Consider the following 13,697-nt stretch of genomic DNA (forward strand, 5'->3'; position numbering starts at 1 on the left):
TCCTGTCTCTCTCCTACTTCATCTTAGCAGAGTGGCTCATATTACTGGTGAGCTTCAGCCAGAGGGAAAGCTGCCAGCCCCAGCAGCATAATTTACTCCCTTTATTATTTCAGCTTAAAGTATAAGTCTCAAGAAATGATATAAAAGGATGATTAAATTAATTCTCTAAAATTCTGAAAGACCAGAGGAAAGGTCTATTAGGATTTCAATGTTTTCTGTAAATCAGGGTGTTGTAAAGGTATATTTTTCAGCATAGTGTTCTTTACCATCAAGCTCTCTTATTGCTGCCTTTGGGGTTGGGCAATATAGGAGGAAGTAGCAGAAATGACCGGAGAAGGCAATGGCACCCCACTCCAGTACTCTTGCCTAGAAAATCCCATGGGCAGAGGAGCCTGGTGGGCTGCAATCCATGGGGTTGCTAAGAGTCAGACACGACTGAACGACTTCACTTTCACTTTTCACTTTCATGCATCGGAGAAGGAAATGGCAACCCGCTCCAGTGTTCTTGCCTGGAGAATCCCAGGGACGGGGGAGCCTGGTGGGCTGCCGTCTATGGGGTCGCACACAGTAGGACACAACTGAAGTGACTTAGCAGCAGCAGCAGCAGCAAAAATGACAAGGAAGGCAAAGGACAGTGGAAATTAGTTGCTGCAGCCTAATTCCTTATACTCTCTTAATTATCTGCTTCCATTTGTGTTGAACCAAAATGTCTTCAATGGTATTGAGCTAGCATCTCTTCCCCCCACTGTCCCGTTCTCTCCCACAGCCTAGCAAATACTTTCCCTACTCAGTGTGTTTCCAGGTTACTATGCAATTGATCACAGAAGCCATGGAATTAATAGGAATTAAGGAACTCACAAGGACCCCCAAATATACCACCAGCGACTATTGTGAGGGCAATAAGTAAGGTGATCGTTTGGCCTCGGTGAAGTGATAGTGGGTTTTCCATAACAGACTTGAGACATCTCTCTCCCCTTGGTAATATACACATCAATCTTGATATGGACAAGCTTATAAGGCACAGCTAAGTCACTGCTGGCACAAGGGAAGACATGAGTACAACTTGTATTTCCCTGCAGGATCCCTGCCCCCATCCTCAATCTCTTGCTCACTCTTACGCACACACCTACACCCACACATACACCACTTACTCTTCAATATTTTGGTAGCACACCATACCTGTAGCTTACATAGTATAGATATGCATAGTCTCCTCATCCCTTGGGATCAGTAGTGGACTTCTGGTCAACCTAGTTCATATACTTCTTTCCACTGCACTTAGAGTAGCAAAGAACTCTTAACAATTGTGGACCCTGTGGGTCTTGCTCTTAAAACAAAACAAAATTCCATCATAGATTGAGGACTGTAGAAGTGTCACTTGTTAACTCCTGTCCTGGATTCTCCTTTTTTTCACTGAATCTGAGTAAGAGAGCAGGCAAAGAGCAGTGGCAGGCTATGGTGTCCAGTCTCTTTTGCTCCTGCCTGCTTTCATCATTGGAGGAAGCAAATTCCCTGCTATCTTTCCTCCCACTTTACCTTAGTGAAAACCGAGTACTTGCCGTTTCCTTTACACAAATGGTTTGCAGTGTTTGTTTTCCGTTCAGTCTGCTTAGTTTGTAAATGCAAATGTAGATTCCTCTTCATGCTTGTCTGTAGGGTTTTCCACATATCTGTGATTTGGGAGATGACAAAGGGCATGTTTGACTTGTCATACAGATGAAGAATGGATAAATCCCGTGCATGTAACACGATCGGCGAGTCCCACAGACTGAATCACCCTCCCTTTAAGTGGACTCTGCATATCTGTACTGCACAGACTCCTGCCTGTTGAACAACCAAGAATTGCCCTTACTGAAGTACAACTATACTAACTGGTATTGCGTACAGCAATTTCTAAAGTGGTGATACTTGGAAATCCTCCATCCTGCACCTCTCAAGTTAGCCCTCTCCCAACCTGGAGGTCCATGTTGCTTTCCATCTGGGGAAAGTATTTTACTTCTCCCCATCTTCCCCTATCCGTTCCTTCACCACACCTTCTTGACGTTCCTGGCCTGAGTGGTTCCACTGGCTTACTGATAACACTGTCCTATACATTTTCATTCACAGCTTTGAAAGGCTTATGAGGCTTTCCTACTTCCCATCCAGCCCAGACTTTGGGACTTTTCACACTCTGATCCTCTGATCAGTTTGATGCAGGAAAGCACACGGAAGCCACGTACCAGTTTGTATAGTTGTACCCTTTTGAACTGCCTACTCTCGAGCAAAGTAGAATGTGCTGGGGATTCGCATTTGCTGCTTGACACACACAAGGGCGATTAACCTGCATGCCAAAAAAATAAAAATTAACCCTTAGAGTACTGCTTCAATAGATTGACTTAATGGTCTTGAATTCTACCAGTTGGGCAATGCTTCTTTCCCCAGATCAGAGTGCTGCATATAAGCCCATATTTAGTTTCACCAGAACATCCACCAGGATCCTCTCCTCCATGGCTTTCCTGAGATGCTCCTGGTCCTTTATCATTAATCAACCAATGGCTTTTAAAAGGTCCAAAACACAACTACTGTGTTTCATTGAAAATGGACTTCCTTTCTAATGTGCTGGAGAGTGGGAGGGACTGCTTTTAGCTTAGGTTTGTGTCCTCTCAAAGAAAGAAGTCAGTTCTTTAAGGGTTAATATGAAATTGAGGAATTCATTGGTCTCTTCTGCTTGTCCTTCCTTCAAGGTGTCTGCATGATCCTCTTTAGATTCTTAGCTCAACTGTTGAATGATGATGGAAACAATACATGTATCAGATGACAAAAACAAAGAACAAAAGACTGTATGGTTGAATGGAAAGACCCCTTGGCAATGCTTGCTTGATGATCACAGGGGATACAAAGACCAAATGTTTTCTTTTTTGAACGTTCATTTTGTCCTCTTCCCTAAGCACCGTCACTGCACAGCGATGTGGAACATGTGATGATGCTTTTCATTTACCGCTTGCTTTTCTCTTCTTCCTGTCTAATAGCCCAATAGAATCCTGCCAGAATTTCTACAAAGATTTCACATTACAGATCGACATGGCTTTCAACGTATTCTTCCTTCTCTACTTTGGCTTGCGGGTAAGTTTGAACAACACTGCTCAGTATCACAATGGAGCGTGTGAGTCTTGTACCTAGGGACCATTCCCCATCAGCATCTGCTCCTGCAGGCAGGATGAAGCCCAGTGTTTCCAAGGGAGACAAGAGACTGAATTCTGATTTTCATTTTGTGAGAGAGCCCTTTCCATAGGTCAGCATTTCCTCAGGTCAGCATTTCCTCGTGTATATGTTAATTTTGTTCTGAGCAGGAGAAATAAGGATTGAAAGGACTATTACACCCTTACTGGTGTGCTGTTCCTCATCTCTCCATTCACGCACGAATGCATGGTTGCCTTAAACAGGAGGAAAAACCTTCCGCTCTTAAAATTATGTTTATCAGTGCTCACTTAACTGAATCCTGAGAGAACAGTGAGTTGTGAGGGTTGAATCAAGGGGGTAGATTGGCAGAATTGAGGGCTTGGAGGATTTATCCAAACCATGTCTATAAAGGGAGCTGTACAGAGACTGTGTGGGTGACTATTTACAGTAGAGACTTTAAGAAAAGTGAGGTCACTCAAACTGCCCTCTGATGCTCTTGAAAACCACAGAAAAATGTACTCCCTGATCTTTCTCCAAGGCTCTCAGAGCATATAGTCACTCTCTAGAAAGGACTGTGGATTCAAATTCTAAGGCAGAAATAGCAAGGGACTGGCATAGATATAAGAACATAACATCTCCCTCTAGGCCCCCATGAAAAACTGAAATGTACCCTTTGGAAGAAAGAGTATAGTTTGTTGCAGAGCCCCAGTTTGAGTCCCTGAGTCATACAGCAAATTCCCACTGGCTATCTCTTTTACATATGGTAGTATATATACTTCCATGTTACTCTCTCCATTCCTCCAACCCTCTCCTTCCTCCCCCATACCTGTGTCCATAAGTCTGTTCTCTATATGTCTGCATCTCCATTGTTGCCCTGTAAATAGGTTCATCAGAATCAACTTTCTAGAACTGAAGGGTGGGAAGAGATGGGAGGTGGTGGGGAGGCTTAAGAAGGAGAGGGGACACATGTATACCTATGGCTGACTCATCTTGATGTTTGGCAGAGACCAACACAATACTGAGAAGCAACTTTCCTTCAATTAAAAGTAAATAAGTTTTTTTGGGGGGCATGGGGGAGAAGGAGTATAGTTTGCATGCCAGCACCATGCTTCTCATTTTCTCTCTCTCTCTCTTGTTTTTTCTTTCCCCCAGTTTATTGCAGCCAACGATAAGCTATGGTTCTGGCTTGAAGTGAACTCTGTAGTAGATTTCTTCACGGTCCCCCCTGTGTTTGTGTCTGTGTACTTAAACAGAAGTTGGCTTGGTAAGTCGCTCTCTCTCCCTTCTTTTTTGCTGGCTCCTGAGCCATGGCTGCAATATATAAGGTGGTGCATCTGGGAGGCACTGGAGGTCTGAGAATGCACGGAAAGAAACCTTCCTGGATTTGTGTGAACAACGCTCAGAGTTTTAGAAGTTGATGGTGAGAGTTTTCTCTCAGAAGCAAGCACTGGCCAAGAAGAATGTGAACAGCGAGTGCTCCAGAGAATGCAGTTCTATCATTGTTGAAGCCCAGTGGTCATCATGGTGCAGCCAGAACCTCTACATCCATGGTCCTCTTACTCTTCATTCCACAGAGAACGGGCACAGAGCTTTCCACATAACTCTTCAGGTGCCCCAGGAGGCCTGCCTGCCAGAGTTAGCTTCTGTCTGCTTCACAGTTTTGTGATGGCTGGACCCTGTGTGGTTTAATTAAAACTGTGAGCTCCTTTGTGGGGTGGGATAAGACACCTTCACCTTGAGGAAGATCCAGCTTCTTCCCGGTGTTAATGGAGGAGCTTTTGCTGGAGCTGTGTTCGAACCTCACTTCCTGTGTTTGCTTGACAGGTCACTTCCTGTACCAAGTCTAGGATAATTTAGTGGGAAAAATAACTAACTCCGAGGATGGTCAAGGGGCCAAAGGTTTAGAGAGGCAGCTCTTGGGTTCTCTTTGCCACACTGAGGAATTTCCTCACAATATTCTTGCTGTCACAGTCTACAGGGGAAGAGAGGAGGCTGAAATAGGACTTGGAGGACTATTTTCAGAGATTTTTGGTCTTAACCTATTTCTTCAAAGTAATATATATATAATAGTCAAAGATGTATAAAGAAAATATTAAGTACCTCTTCTGCCCACATCCATCACTACCCTCTCCCCGGGATGCTCAGTGTTAACAGACTTCCACATCTTTCCTTTGTGCTGATTTCACCACCAGCAAACGCAGATGTGAACACATCACAATGTTAGAGATGGTGGTCTTCATATGAAATCACTGTTATCAGTCACATCACACTGCAGTTGACTCTCTTACTACTAGTAAGTGACGGCCATCCCTTCAGCTCTGTAATGATTCGTTTTATGACAGTTGCGCAAAATCCCATACATTGCTCTAGCGCATTTATTCAGCCGTCACCCAAATGATGCACCGCATGACTGTTTATTTTCTGCTATCAACAGTGATTTGGTAAGCACTCTCATCCACGTATCCATACAGTTCTATCTTTAGAGAGAATTCCAGGTTCCTGGAAGAGGACTTGCTGGATCAAAGGGTTTGTGTATTTTAGCTTATAGATATTAATGGATAACTTTTCAAAAATGCTGTGTCGAAATATGCTTCTGCTAGCACTTTTGATGTCCTTGCTAGTCCTGTAAATTTATCCTATTAGTATCAAGTACTTTTAAAACAAGAATCTTTTGTGTATGGTGTGTGTGGTAACGCATATATGCATGTAGGTATATGTGTGTTTATCATGTGGATTCTGTTCTCTGCTAGTTTTCTCATTTGAGTTGTATTTACTTGCTCAAGGGGAATGTTTTTGCCCTTGATCTGAGATATGCTCTCTCAGGTGGGATTTTCTGGCCAGCATGGTGAGACCATTGGAGCCAGACACCCAAGTGAGAAGCGTCCTGAGTGTCCTTTCGTGGCTCTGATGCCCACGATCCTGGCCGCTTCAGCTGAGCTCTGAGCCCGCCTTGTGATGTGAGGAACTCACTTTTCTTCCCTCTACCTGCTGTTTTCACTGGTAAAATAGAGGTTGGGCTAGATGATCTCGAAGATTCTTTCATTTCAGAAAATTTCTAAACCTCTTGCATTGTTCATGGGAACTTTGAGAAAATTTGGGATCTTGGTTGTTGTAGAGGACTAGGAAATTAGTGAAATTAATCACCAGCATACCTGGGTCAAAGTTATGTATGGGCTGCTAACCAGAGCTCTTTCTAAACCATCACTGTGATGTGTGTGTAATCACATACACACGCACGCACACACACACACACACACACACACACACACACCCCAAGCAAACAAAGGAAGGGAGAGAAGGAAGAGAGTGAGAGAGAGAGAGGGAAAGAGAGAGAAGGATGAAAGGGAAAAGAGAATAAGGGAGGAGGAAGAAAAGGAATCTGCCTTCTCTTCTTGGTTGGGCTCTACTTCCTCTGTGCACTCGAACAAACACTACTTTTCTGGACCCTCAGTTTTCCCATTGGAAAAATGGGAGATTTGGACTTAAACTTCCTTCCAGTCCACGCACTTCCCAAACCTGAATCTGATGTAAGGGTCCCTTGTGCTCCTGGAAGATGGAGGGGACCCCTTCCTGACTGCGGTGGAGACATCCCCGCTCTGCAGCCAGCAGGGCTCACCCCTGGTGTGGAGCCAGGTCTCCTTTTTTTTTTGCGTGAGTGAAAGTCTCCCTGAATAGTCACCATCAGGAGGACTTAGATCTTATAAAAACCCATTCCTTTTTGTGGATGATATCATTCTGACTTTTGGAGGGGTTCTGATCTAGTAAAAATCTATCTGTGCAAACAGGAAAATGGAAGAAAGAGGAAAGGGGGTCGGGGGAGGGAGAAATTAGAAATTAGGGATTAGCAGATACAAACTATTTTATATACAATAGATAAATAACAAGGGCCTACCATATAGCACAGAGCTTCTCAGGTGGCTCAGTGGTAAAGAATCTACCTGTAATACAGGAGACGTGCATTCGATCCCTGCTTCGGGAAGATCCTCTGGAGAAGGAAATGGCTACCCACTCCAGTATTCTTGTCTGGGAAATCCCATGGGTAGAGGAGCCTGGCAAGCCACAGTCCATGGTGGTCACAAAGAGTTGGACATGACTCAGGGACTCCCATGGACGGAGGAGCCTGGTGGGCTGCAGTCCATGGGGTCACTAAGAGTCGGACACGACTGAGCGAGTTCACTTTCACACACATGTACTATATAGCACAAGGAACTGTATTTAGTATCCTGTAATAAACTATCATGGAAAATAATATGAAAAATTGTGTATATGGCTTCCCAGATGGCACGAGTGGTAAAGAACCTGCCTGCCAATGCAGGAGATATAAGAGATGCAGGTTCGATCCCTGGGTTGGGAAGATCCCCTGGAGGAGGGCATGGCAACCCATTCCAGTATTCTTGCCTGGAGAATCCCCTGGACAGAGGAGCCTGGCGGGCTACAGTCCATGGGGTTGCAAAGAGTCTGACACGACTGAAGTAACTTAGCACACGTGCACTGATAAATCACTTTGCCGTACACCAGAAACGAGTACAACATTGTAAATCAACTATACTTCAATTAAACAAAAAAAGGGGCAGGGACAGAAAAGAGAAGAGTAGTGAGAGATGCTTTGCTTCAGTTGTAGTAGCTTTTCAAAAAAAATGCTCTAAAATATGCTTTAATTTGCTCATGAATTGAACAGTGTTATGAAGCAGCTATTATGTGCCAGGTATATTTTCCATATGATTAGGAAACAACAGTGAATAAAGTAGGCAGCATCCCACCCTCTGACATTGCGGTGGGGGAAGAACAGGGAAAAAAAAAGCCTAAGAAATAAGTAAATTATATAGTATGTTCGGAAGCATAAGTGCTCACTAACTTCAATTATGTCCAACTCTGTGATGCTATGGACTGCAGCCCTTCAGCCTCCTCCTCTGTGGGATTCAAGTGCTGTTGAAACTGGAAACAAAGACCAACAACCTTTGAGGCTATGAGATAATAATAACTACTAATAACCTTTCTCCTCTTTTAGGAGAAAACACATTTAATGAAATACTTTTGGTTCTTTGGTGACTAAGCCTCTTGGGTGAAATCCAAAACTGGTCTGCCTGTTATGGAAGAGAATTCAGTATAGTAATATTTCAAGGAGGTCCCCATTGTGATTTAATACATAGGTTATTGCACCGTGAAACAGTTATTGTTCTGATGAGCTGCCAGAGATAAAATGAACATTCCCATGAGGTGTGGCTTATAAAGTAAAAGGAATAATTCCATTAAATAGGGCATTTCAGAAAGCGCTGCCCTCCTCTTAGTAAATGAAAAGTACTGCCTTTGCTGGCAGAGGTTTAGGACAAAATGCAGGAAAATTGAAGTCTGTCCCAAATCTGCACATCCTTCTTGCTGCTGCTAAGTCGCTTCAGTTGTATCTGACTCTGTGCGACCCCATAGACGGCAGCCCACCAGGCTCCCCCGTCCCTGGGATTCTCCAGGCAAGAACCCTGGAGTGGGTTGCCATTTCCTTCTCCAACGTGTGAAAGTGAAGTCGCTCAGTTGTGTCTGACTCTTAGTGACCCCATGGACTACAGCCCACCAGGCTCCTCCGTCCATGGGATTTTCCAGGCAAGAGTACTGGAGTGGGGTGCCATTGCCTTCTCCCACATGCTTCTTGAGCCCACGCTAAGTCGTGTCGGACATTTCAGTCGTGTCCGACTCTATACGACCCCATGGCCTGCCAGGCTCCTCTGTCCATAGGATTCTCCAGGCAAGAATACTGGAGTGGGTTGCAATGCCCTCCTCCAAAGAATCTTCCCCACCCAGGGATCGATCCTTCGTCTCTTACGTCTCCTGCATTGGCAAGTGGGTTTTTTCACACCTCAGAAGCCAGGTCAAGAGCAGGGGACTGTGCTGCAGCTGGCCCCATGGGGGATAAAAAGTGAAATGACCATCACATCCTCTGCCTTTACCTTTTCTGGAGCATAACTTGCATCACATTTGACTTCCTACTCTTAACGCATGATTGCATATTGTATAGTATACAGTCTTTATTTTTTTGCACACAGCATCTTAGTCCACTGGACAGTCTGTTAATAAAAACAGCTAGTATTTATTCCAGCTGTGCTATACACTGGGCCCTGTAATAAACCCTTGCATACAGGAACTTGGTCCTTAGAGCAAACCTGTAAAGTAGGAATTGCTTTCCCATTTTACAGATAAGGAGATGCGGGCTCAGAGGAGCTCTCTCTCTTGTCCAGGATTCTGTAGCTTGGGAGTAGGGGAAGGCCTTCCTTACCCAAAATCTAGTCTGACTTCATGCCCATTTTCTTATGCTGTTCTTCTGCCTCTGTTCTGACCCTTTAGAGAGGTTTGGGGTTTTGAGGACTGGGTTGGGAATAAGTGAGCCACGTTTACTGCTTTATGTTGGCATCTCTCTAACTCATCCTATTGCTTCAGGCAGGCAGGGAGGGGAAGAGGTCTTACTTAAAAACACACAGCTCGTAGCTCCTCTTCTCAGTCTCCCTTATCTACTGCCAATTTCTAGAACTAGAGCTAGCGTGGAGGCTCCCGAGTCTCAGACTATCCTAGCAACCTGGGGGCTGGACCTGCTCCGCCTGAAGAGAGAGAGAGAGACTGGGGGCAGGTCCTTGATCAGTAGAGCTGATTGGCTCAGAGCCCTGTTTTGGGCTCCACCACCTCAGTTCACATTGTGCTCAGCCACTGTCCATGGGTTGCTTTGAGCACGGTCATTTTCCCTGCCATAAACTCAGTCTTCTCGCCTCTCCAATGGGGATAATGATAGCACTCACCTGAGATGAGTGTAGTGGGGATTCGGTGAAGTGTTACAAGTGACCAGGCACACGGGACCAGCTTTGTGAACAGAAGCCATGGTTATCCACAGCCTTTCTTTCTAACCTCCCTGTCATATTTTAAAGCTCCAGAGAAGAAAACAAACCAGAATGGAACCAAAAATAAGGCAGTGGGATGTGAGGACATCCACGTCGGCAGGCAGCAAGTCAATGCTTATTTTAATTCCCGTTCCCACACACCAGCTTATTCACAAAATCCTTATCCTGCCTCACTAAAATAAATGTACCTTGAAATGAGAGATGGATCTTATTTTGAGACTCAAAAAACATGCTCTGGGGAGAACTCCTTTGTCTGTTTCTCTCATTCTTGTGGGAACTATGTCCCCAGGGTGGGTCAGTGGGTGTGCCTCCTTTGTTTATGGATATGTCTTTGTTGAGGGGCATCTTACAGAATTAAAGGCAGATGGTAGAGGAAAATTGATATACAGACATCAGCCAGTCATCTAACTGACTTGTTACTGAGTACCTGCTGTGTGCTCAGTCCTGGGGTAAGAGGGACACATGCTTGGCTGCCTTCTTTCCTAGTTTTACTGTGATTTCCAACCTTGCCCACCTCCTCTCTGACTGCTGAGATCAGGGTATGACGAGGAGCTCCAATCACTGTGGTCAAAAACTAAACCTGCTTCTCTAGTCTGTGTCAGACCTGGCCTTAGGCCTTTTAGTAAACTCTGCTAGAAAATAAAAAACTTTGCTAAAAAAAATAGAAAAATGAGTTAGTGTCCAGTCATGGAACAATTAAAATGATTGAGTATCTGCTTATAAATGTATGCCTGGGCAGTGACTCTTTGTGTCAAAGGTGATTAAAACAGGACTGTAAAAAAAAAAAAGTACAGGTCCTTAAAAACAACAACAACAGGACGAAACACAGTTCCTGTTTGAGACCAAGGTTTCAATTTAGTTTTGGAACCAAAATAAACACACACGCAGCAACAGCAGGTAGCACTACCCGCTGTATAATTACGTCCGAAATTGCGAGGTCCAGGCTGTCAGGGCAGTGGGAGTTTGGAGGAGAAAGCTCACGTGGGCAGAGGAGAGAGAGGAGGCTTCTGCAATGGGCTGGGGCTCAGCTGAGGCTTGTGATGCTAGGTGAGATGGGCAGAGTGGGAAGAAGTGAGCATTCTGCAGGGGGAGGCGCTTACCATGGCTGGAGAATGGCAGGTGCCCACGGATGGTAATACCAGCCGAGATAAGAAAGTAGCTTTACAGTTTGCCAGGCATCAGATCAGCCTCACAACCCTGCCAGACAGATGCATTAGAGTCCTATTGCTGCAGTAACAAATTGCCACAAAGGTAGCGCCTTAATACAACACATAGCTATTATCTTATAGTTGCGTGGGTTAGAGGTCCAAAACAGTAGCTTCAGGGCTGTGCTCCTTTCTGGAAGTTCCAAGGAGGATTCTATTTCCTTGCTTTTTTCAGCTTCCAGAACCAACCCACATTCCTTGTGGTCATTTCTCCATCTTCAGAGCCAGCCACAGAGGGCGGAGTTCCCACAATGCATCTCTCTGATCTCGCTTTCTGTTGCCACCTCCCTTTCTGCCTCTCTTTGCTTCCTCCATCTTCTACTTTTAAAGGCCTTTATGATTACACTGGGGCGTAATCCAGGATACCCTTCCCATCTCAAGGTCAGATGATTGACAACCTTAATTCCCTTGCTACCTAAATTGCCTTTTGTCATGTAAGTTACCAGATTCACAGGTTCTGGGGATTAACATGAATATTTTTGAGGGGCCATTACTCTGCCTTCCCTGATAGCTCAGTTGGTAAAGAATCCACCTGCAGTGTAGGAGACCCTGGTTTGATTCCTGGGTCAGGAAGATCCCTGGAGAAGGAAAAGGCTACCCACCCCTGTATTCTTGGGCTTCCCTTGTGGCTCAGCTGGTAAAGAATCTGCCTGCAGTGTGGGAGAGTTTGATCCCTGGGTTGGGAAGATCCCCTGGAGAAGGGAGAAGGGAACGGCTATCCACTCCAGTATTCTCACCTGGAGAATTCCATGGACTGTATAGTCTATGGGGTCGCAAAGAGTTGGACGTGACTGAGCAACTTAACTTTTTCTTTCTGCCTACCGAAAGGGGTATTATTATTATTATTCCCATTTTGCCAAATAGGAACTTTTGAGGCTCAGAGGGAGTGAGTGACTTGCCCAAAGTCATAGACAGCCAGAAAAATTTAGAGCTGGGACCAATGCCCTCTTCAGACTGACTAGTGGCTCTCCATAGTCCGTTGGAGTCCATAAGCTCTTGTAGGCATTTAGGGCCCTCTGGGCTCTTGACTCTGCATTTTTCCAGCTTATCATGGGAGGAGACCCTTGGGGAGATCTTGTTTGGAGCTTGAGACTTTCCCCTCCCTGCATTTCTATGTAACATTGGGTCTTTTCTTTCTTTTCCTGGGAACAGATGAATTACCAGATAGATGTGCTTGTTATTGTATGTAAGCAAGTTAGAGAGGTCTGGGTTCCCTTTCCTCTGAGGCTGTACTAGAGAAGAAGAACCTATTTAATTTGCATATCCTTTGCTTAAAAGCCCTCTTTCCTTATATCTCATGCTTTCTTGCTTTTTGGGGAGTTTACTTAAGGGTGGAGAGAAATGGAATTGCAGAGTGCCAGATGCGTGAACGAGGCACAACGGCCTGTTACCGTTCTCCCAAGGAAAGCCATGTGTCAGGTCAGACATTCTCCCCTTTAGCAGTCAATCTTCCAGGGGCTTTACTGAAGTGCCAGGAGTCTCTGTGTTGTCCATCCACTTTATAATGCGGTCCCAAGGCCCCTCCCTTGCTTGAAGAACCCCACAAAAGGCAAGGTGAAGTTCATATCAGGACCTTCATTGACTACCCTCTGCATTGGGGGAGAGTAGTCAAGAATAAAAGCCTTACCCTCTTGCACTGTTGGTAGGAATGTAAATTGGCACAACCACCATGGTGAACAGTATGGAGGTTCCTTAAAACACTGAAAACTAGCATCAATTCAGTTCAGTCTCTCAGTCGTGTCCGACTCTTTGTGACCCCATGGACTGTAGCATGCCAGGCTTCCCTGTACATCACCAACTCCTGGCACTTACTCAAACTCATGTCCATCAAGTTGGTGATGCCATCCAACCATCTCATCCTCTGTTGTCCCCTTCTCCTCCTGCCCTCAATCTTTCCCAGCATCACGGTCTTTTCCAATGAGTCAGTTCTTTGGATCAGGTGGCCAAAGTACTGGAGTTTCAGCTTTAGCATCAGTCCTTCCAACAAATATTCAGGACTGATTTCCTTTAGGATTGACTGGTTGGATCTCCTTTCAGTCCAAGGGACTCTCAAGAGTCTTCTTCAACACCACAGTTGAAAAGCATCAATTCTTTGGCGTTCATTAAAACTACCATATAACCCAACAATCCCACTGCTGGGCATATACCCTGAGAAAATGATACTTCAAAGAGACACATGTACCCCTGTGTTCATTGTGGCACTATTTGCAATAACCAGGACATGAAAGCAACCTAGATATCCATCACTAGATGAATGGATAAAGAAGGTGTGGTAAATACATGCAATGGAATACTACTCAGCCATAAAAAGGAGCAAAATTTGGGTCATTTATAGTAATGTGGATGAATCTAGAAACTGTCATGCAAAAGTAATTCAGAAAGAGAAAAATATATGTTAATATACACACACATATATGTGGAATCTTGAGAAATGGTACTGATGAGCCTATTTGCA

The 13,697-nt window shown here is 44.8% G+C and overlaps 1 protein-coding gene across 14 annotated transcripts in view; it reads left to right on the forward strand.

Moving 5' to 3' along the window:
• The window catches only part of KCNMA1 (potassium calcium-activated channel subfamily M alpha 1), a 773,098-nt gene that overhangs the window by 441,010 nt on the left and 318,391 nt on the right, over positions 1-13,697 (forward strand). For all 14 annotated transcript variants that reach the window (XM_040242333.1, XM_040242344.1, XM_040242341.1 and 11 more), the window contains exons 4-5: positions 3,009-3,102; positions 4,312-4,423. In XM_040242333.1, the coding sequence (XP_040098267.1) occupies positions 3,009-3,102; positions 4,312-4,423 (206 nt within the window). The remainder of the gene's footprint in view (positions 1-3,008; positions 3,103-4,311; positions 4,424-13,697) is intronic.

The sequence above is a fragment of the Oryx dammah genome, unplaced genomic scaffold (assembly GCF_014754425.2).
Source record: "Oryx dammah isolate SB20612 unplaced genomic scaffold, SCBI_Odam_1.1 HiC_scaffold_6, whole genome shotgun sequence".
Lineage (NCBI taxonomy): Eukaryota > Metazoa > Chordata > Mammalia > Artiodactyla > Bovidae > Oryx > Oryx dammah.